This window comes from Cariama cristata, unplaced genomic scaffold, assembly GCF_000690535.1.
Source record: "Cariama cristata isolate BGI_N322 unplaced genomic scaffold, ASM69053v1 scaffold30247, whole genome shotgun sequence".
Classification (NCBI taxonomy): domain Eukaryota; kingdom Metazoa; phylum Chordata; class Aves; order Cariamiformes; family Cariamidae; genus Cariama; species Cariama cristata.
Window position 1 is genome coordinate 566 of NW_009628828.1, and position 7,138 is coordinate 7,703.

Here is a 7,138-nt window from a genome sequence, read left to right on the forward strand (position 1 = left end):
CCTGTTTAGTATTGTAGGTTCTATCTGCATCCGATTGTATGCATTCGTATCTTACCTACTCTACCATGCTTAGTTTCTAATTCACTATTAACATTACCCAAATTTAAACTAGATGTCATTAAAAAGATATTTTTTCTGTCTGATGCTGCTATTGGAATAGTGAACCTTAGTTCCTAAAATTCAGCCCCTTGGTATCTTTGCTTAGTTCCTAAAATTCAGTCCCTTCGTATCTTCGCTCAATTTTAGTCCTAACTGGGTGGAGAACTTCATGAACCCAGCGAAACACCTCCTACAATTGCTTCATGTGTTCAGCAATCAAATAGTGCCTCTAGTCTACCTGGTCTGTGATGTTCTGCAAGTGCAGGCATCCTAGAAGATTAAAATTACTCTCATCAGTTACTGTCAACAGAGCCAGCCATGTTTTCTTATTAATCCATTACGCTGGAATGAGAATGTCTGTCTTAACTGCCACTGCCCCACTACCGTCGGCTTGCTGCTTCCCTTCCGGGCTGTCACATTTCTTACTCGGATGACTGTGCAAAACTTGTTTTTTACAAGTCCTTGTGGGTGTTTTTGTAACATTTTCTGTTATCATAGGCCTTCATTTGAATGGGTTGAGACTTGTGATTTGTTTCTCTTCCTCAGGACAGCAACCGCTGTTCTACCTACCTTTTTCCATTTGCTCTGAACTGCGTTTGTCATCATTTCATCACACCATTATTACAGTAGTTTTTCTCAGCATATTTTCGTCTAACAACCTGCTATATTCAAAAAAGAAAATCAACAAACCGCCTTGGTGCAGTCTTACTGTCATATAGTTTTCCTTTGCACCTGGATAGTATAGTAACATATGGCTGTACTTTTCCAGCTTATTGATAGGGCTTTTTCCTCCCATTTCGTTGGCATGCGTGGAAATGTATGAAACTCTTCTAGTTTGGTTTGTGTGTTAGGAAGCTGCAGTCATTTCACAAACCACTTTTAGTGTTTAATGAAGTATTGGTTGAAAACAACTACCAAAGACTGCTTTCCAAAGAAATCCACTTCTATTCTGTAACAGCAGTAATTTTCTGTGGGATGAAGACGAACGAACTCATTTTCAATGTGATAAGTGAGGTTTCAGCTGGTGGGAATGTATGGTTGATTTTCAGTGTGCTGTTTTACCTGGTTATATGCTTTATATCCTGACCCTCATGGGCAAAATAAGTGGGAGCTCCCATCTTTCAATTAAGACCTTTTTTTCATAAAAAATTTTCAATGCTGAAATTTTCTATTCTCATTCTACCTGTGAGTGCCCTTAACTGTTGTTTTGAGACCATCCTGTTAGCTACTTGACTGGGCCATGTGGCAGCTTTTCTAATTCAGTTCTTTTCACCTCTTACAGGAAGCAGCAAACATGCTACGTCTTATGCAGAACAGGCTGAAGGAAGAGGAACAGCATCTGCTTATGAGTGGAAGTAAGTGGGATTTCTTCACTGCTTGTATTAGCAGAGAAATTGTTAAGTACTGCCTACTTCATGTGTAAGTATCCACTTACAAGCATAAGCGGAGGGGACATGGGATAGATGACAGTCAACAGGCTATACTAGAAAAAATGGAATGATGAGAACTTTAAAAGGGCAACAGTGAAATAGGGAGCCTAACCTCCATGAAACGCTCCTCTGCCTTATAAATTTTACCTGCAGTGCTGGGGGAGGAAAACAGGCATCCGCTAAACATGCTGTGCAATTGAAGTGAGCAAGATTTTAGGCTTCATTTTACTATTATCAAAGCCTATATGGGCTTGCTGTGGGCACAGCACTTGTCCCAGCACGATGGGATTGCTAATGAAAGGTTGCTTTGTGAACAGGCTTAGTTAGATGATAGCAAAATGCTTGCCTGTAGGTGAGTAGTCTCATTGGTTTGTGGGACTGCTTGGCTGCCTCGTGTTACAACACGTGCTGGTGTGCCTTGCAAAACCTGAGTGTAATTTCTGTCCTCAGCAGTTAGCTCCTGCCACATTGCATAGCATGGAGTTTGGTTATGTCTTCGGACCAATTCTTTGTGATACGTCTATCAGATCATAACTTTCACAGATGGAAAACCCTCAGCTTGAAATCCTCTTTAATATCACTAATATTCAAAGTGGGATCCACATTTGCCTGCTTGCATTTGCTTGATTTTAGTGTACCTGCAAAATGTGTATGCAATTAAAATTTGAGGATTTTTTGGTTTTTTCTAAACTTACTCTTAATTAATTAGAATTCTAGCTGAGGATCGGGAGGGAATAGTAACCTCTTGAGATTTTGTGGAAAGCCAACCAACCAGGTTTTGCTCCTTTTGAGCCAAGTGTCAGCAAGAACTTCCTCATTAATTACCCCTGTGAATTTAGTACTGCAATATATGCATTTTTATGTGGTAGTGGGAGAAAACAGAAGGAAAGTTAATTCTCAGGATCAGAGGGAGTGTTCATGGAAGCTGAAATTGAGTAAAGACATAAAAAAGCTGGCGGTTCAGTTTGTTTGCTGGCAGAGATTTTCAGAGCAAGCTCATGAAAGAGGAAATTCACTCATTTCTGCCCATCTTTGATCTCATCTTCTTATGTCAATGCAGTCAAAAGTGAAGCAGTTTTAGCTGAAATGTAGGATTTGTAATATAAATTAGGAGAATGTGGAATTGTTTCAAGGATTTACTTGAGTGAAAAACTCCAGATCCTGCTATCTGACAGTTTCCAGGGTAAATAAGTTCAAGGGGAGATGAACTCCTATTATCGGTAATTAGCAGTGTGAAGTATAACATGAAAATTTGCTGACCTGCTTTCTCCTTGTCTGTGGATTTTCACTTGGAAAACTATTCTGTCATTTTGCATCTCTGAAATAATATGAACCTTGCCTTTTAGTGAGTGATTTAGCTGCCACCTAAGAACACATGATTATGACTTTTAATGACCTAAAAATATTACCATAATACATCTTTATTAAGTACTTAATTGTCATAATTAGTATTTATTCTAGTGATAAGAGCACCAGGATCCTGGTTTTCAGTGCTGGCTCATTTATTGACTGTCCCATAACCTTGGAAAATCAAGTTATCTTTGTCAGCTCCAGTCTGCCTTTATCTGCACACAATGTGGAAGTCTGCAGAGTTGCAGAGATGTAACTGAGACAATAAATTTGGCTCTTGGAGGCTGTTTCCCCAGCCACAAGCGTGGAGTACAGCTTCATTACTACATGCTGTAAGGTTAATTTATTGAATGTTGTAAAGCTCTGTGAGACCATGGTTTGCCTAACATATAATGATCAGGTACCAGGCTGTGCTTTCGCCTTAGACCAGACCCCCCTCTCCTCCTTTAGGATTAACTAATCATTAGTTAAATGATGCCCTTTATACAATTCAAAACCAAGAGATTTGCTTCGGTAAGAGAATGCAGAGGTTGGACTCCTAAATGGCATAATGGATATGTTTACAGAACGGTTACCTTAATCCCAGGATCCTACTCACAAGAAAAATACATTTTTTGCGCAAGAGGAAACAAAGAAACAGTAGCAGAATTGGTGCAGCAACACTGAACAGCTTTGCCTGCCCCAACCCCCCTCCCAAAGGTTAATAGTGAAATTCAGAGTGGAAATAGGAAGCGTGATAAGGGATGGAGTTTCTGCCGCAGAGGATTCCCAAGAGCCCTACAACCTTGGTCTGGTGGTTAGTGATTTTGTCAACAAGTACCATGAGCATTGTGTGGATTGTGGGGAAATGGTGTAAAGTGCTACAGGCACGCGCACTTAAACCCATGTTTGGAGATTCTGTGCCCTGTTAATGAGACAGAGACAACGGAGATTAAGGAAGGGCTTTTCTTCACCATCAGAAACATCTTTCTGAAGTAGGTTTGGGGAGGAAAAAATACTTCCTTTTGCCACTTGCATTTTTGAGTAATACTCCCCACACAAAGCAAAGTGCTTTTATCCTAAGTTTTCTTCCATCTTCAGTTTGTCATAAAATTTAGGACTTCGTTGTCTGGGCCTTCAACCCAACAAATACGTTGAACCTGCTCGCAGGACTGTTAAAGTAGACCTTGCTCTGGTTTGGTCTTGCTTATGCAAGGGAACAAGGGGATTAACTTCTTCCCCTTGCAGCTCCGCTCAGTGCCAGGTGGGCAGGGTGGCCTGAGGTCTCCCAGTATCCTAAGATTTCCTGGCTGAATCTTGAAGATCCGAGGTGGTGGAGTGAGCTTCACTTGAACAAATTCATTGCCCCCTGCAAGTAAAAGGGAAGGTTCTCTAACTCTCATTACACTTTGCCCCTGAGAGCTGCAAAACACTTAATGAGGCTCTTCTAACAGCATAGGCTGGCATCTGGTGATAAATTTGTTACCATTAACTGATAAAAGTCAGCATCCATTCTGCCCCTGTAAGCACTCTTACCTTTGCGTCCCTTTGTAATTGATGCAGTTCTCTTATTATCTGGATCCTTTGACCTTATCTCCTGCTAATTTGGTAAGAAGGGTTGCAAATTAACAGTTCATTTCTCTGCAGCAGAAGTTGTAGGAATTCTGGACAGCTCTCAGTTGAGTTTCAGACTAAACTAATACCAGAGAAACCTAAATCATATCTCTCGTAAAGAAAAGCTGTGGAATGTAGGTTGAATTGTGCAAGTCTGCGTTAAGAATATAGAAAGCCTGTGGATATGTCATGGTACTCGCAGGAATTTGGCAAAGATGTTTAGTACATTTCAGAAACAGCCTGGTTCTTTTTTTCTTTTGCTAGCATACATTGCAAATCATCTTTTATTTCTGACAGAGCATCGCTATAAAACCACTGCACTAAAAAAAAAAGAAAAGCTAACACTTAAGTTATATGAAAAACCGTTCTGAAATTACGTGAAGATGTTGAACTCTAGATACAGATCAGGCTTTGAGTATTATTTGCATGATGAAAATATATGCAATTAAGTGTTTGCAGCTGTACAGAAATGTTTTTTGTGATGAGCAGTAAGTAAATTGCTGTTATTTTTGTAATCTTTATTTCGCATAAGATGCTGTTAGAGAAGCCAGTGTACGATGTGGTGTTTTTCACACAGCGTGCTGCCCTTGTGCCACATCCAAGGCTGGTGCAAAGTGACAAATGCCAATTGACTGAAACTCGGGGTCTGTTTTCCTTGTGGTTAATGGCACAGTGGCTCTTAAAACATTATATGAGACACTGCTTGGATGAGCATTGTGAAGGCTGTTGATAGAACTCTTGTCAGGTGTAGATAATGTCAAGAGTTGCTCTGATAATGGTTTGGTGTGAGAGGAGAGGGCTAGGAAGGTCACTGACCACAGCAGAAATTCAAGATGTTTTTTCTGGTTCATCCAAGGTTGAAAAAAAACATGTTTGCTGAGCAAAAGGTAAGAAGTGGAAATGTTTCTAGACTGAAATACATTTTTTCAGACTAATTACACTTACAGATCTTTCTTTCTCGCTTTTTACACACTTTCACATGCATTTTCTCGCTTTCTTTTTAAGATTTTTTTGTCCATTTAAAAGCAGACTGCATAAACTACAGTTACAAAGAAGTAAAATATTTTGTTTTGAAAATATAAATATAAACCCTTTGAATTTTTCCAAATATTTCCTGTATTTCTTTTGGGTAACACTATGCCTGGGATTTGATTTCAGTTTGCAAACGTATTTGCCGTAAAATTGCATTTTTCGTTGACTGTACCACTTTCTGGCATGCTGCTTCAGTCAGCCCACCCTGCATACTCTTGCTTGGTCTGTAGAATGAATAAACATCCATGTGACACAGCATTTTGAAATTTGCACTACTTCAATATTGTTCGGCAATAGCAACAGGATTAACTGAGGCTCCTGGAGAGCTTCCATTCTGCTCCATACACAACCGAAGTGTTTCCTTGGCCAGTTCTACTTGCCGAGCTAACTCTTTCTTTTCTGACAGGCAAGCCAAACGTGCTTAGCTCTATCATTTTGCCCAGTTAAACAGAGCAAATAGATGTTGTGCTTTGGATAGCAAATTGCATGACGCTATTATAGTTTGGTGATGCACTGAATCTCTTATACCCTTTCTACTCCAGAATTAATGCTTTAAAATCCGATAGCAGATAAACAAAAAGCCCCAATGCAAGAATTGCAGCTTTTAAAGTGTAGCAGTGAGTCGCTGGGTAATTCCCATGAGGGCGGGATGCCTGGATGATATTGCTAATGCTGAGCGCTGTCACCAGCAGGATGCTCAGACCATCCATCTTCTTGTAACAGACACTTGGAACTTGTCCACAATAGTCTTGTGTTTTGCTTGTTAAATAATAGCAAAGTCATGTTCTAATTTAATAGTCCTTTGATGGATTCTTGGCTTTTAAGATCATTAGAAATAGTTATGGTCACCAAATATGACCTCTCTATTAAAGGGGCCAAAAAAATAACTTATCTACTTATTCATGTGCCAAGACTGCAAATCCCAGTTTAAATGGAGCTTGTCGTTGAGAGCTATTTTTAATTATTTCAAGTGACAGAGACCTATTGCTTCCCTGGGCAGTAGTTAATCATCCTTACTATTAAAAATGTGAGTTTGGATACTGTAGCAACAGACCATTTTTAAATGACCAAGCGAGGTAAGAAAGTGCACTTAAACCTATCTATGCCACCTACCAGTTGGCGTTTGTTGGTATGTTATTGCCCAGTTTTAGTATACGCAGGGTTGAACATCCAGGCTTTCTGCTGAAGTTAGCAGGAGCCACAAGTATCTGGACCTCGATCAGTAGCTCTCAGTACCAGGATGAATTTTTCTTAGAGATCGGACGAAGGACCTCAGTTTTTTGCTAAGGACAAAGGATGTTCCCTACTGAAATTAATATATCAAAGCATTTCTTTCTGTTCAAATTGCAGAGCTTGAATATATAAGTCTTCAGGCTGATATACATACAGCCTGATGCTCTTGAGTTTGGTAAGATGAGAGTTTGGATTTGGTAGAACCGAGGCTTTCAAGTGGGCACTGAACTTCACTCTCCCTTCGGTCACATCAAAATCCCAATCCACCCTCCTTTTTTTTTTTTCCTGTTCTAAAATTTCGTGCTATTTATTAAATGGATTTTATTTTGGATCAAGCAGCTGTCAGTTGCCCACTTGATTTTTCTTATGATGTTTTTTCACCAAAATCAACATCCTGCTGA

The 7,138-nt window shown here is 39.7% G+C and overlaps 1 protein-coding gene across 1 annotated transcript in view; it reads left to right on the forward strand.

Moving 5' to 3' along the window:
* The first annotated feature begins 1,385 nt into the window (after window positions 1-1,385).
* Window positions 1,386-7,138, forward strand: part of LOC104165360 (clusterin-associated protein 1-like) — a 24,549-nt gene continuing 18,796 nt past the window's right edge. Inside the window, exon 1 of the mRNA XM_009704958.1 lies at window positions 1,386-1,454. Within this exon, the coding sequence (XP_009703260.1) occupies window positions 1,394-1,454 (61 nt within the window). The 5' untranslated portion in view covers window positions 1,386-1,393. The remainder of the gene's footprint in view (window positions 1,455-7,138) is intronic.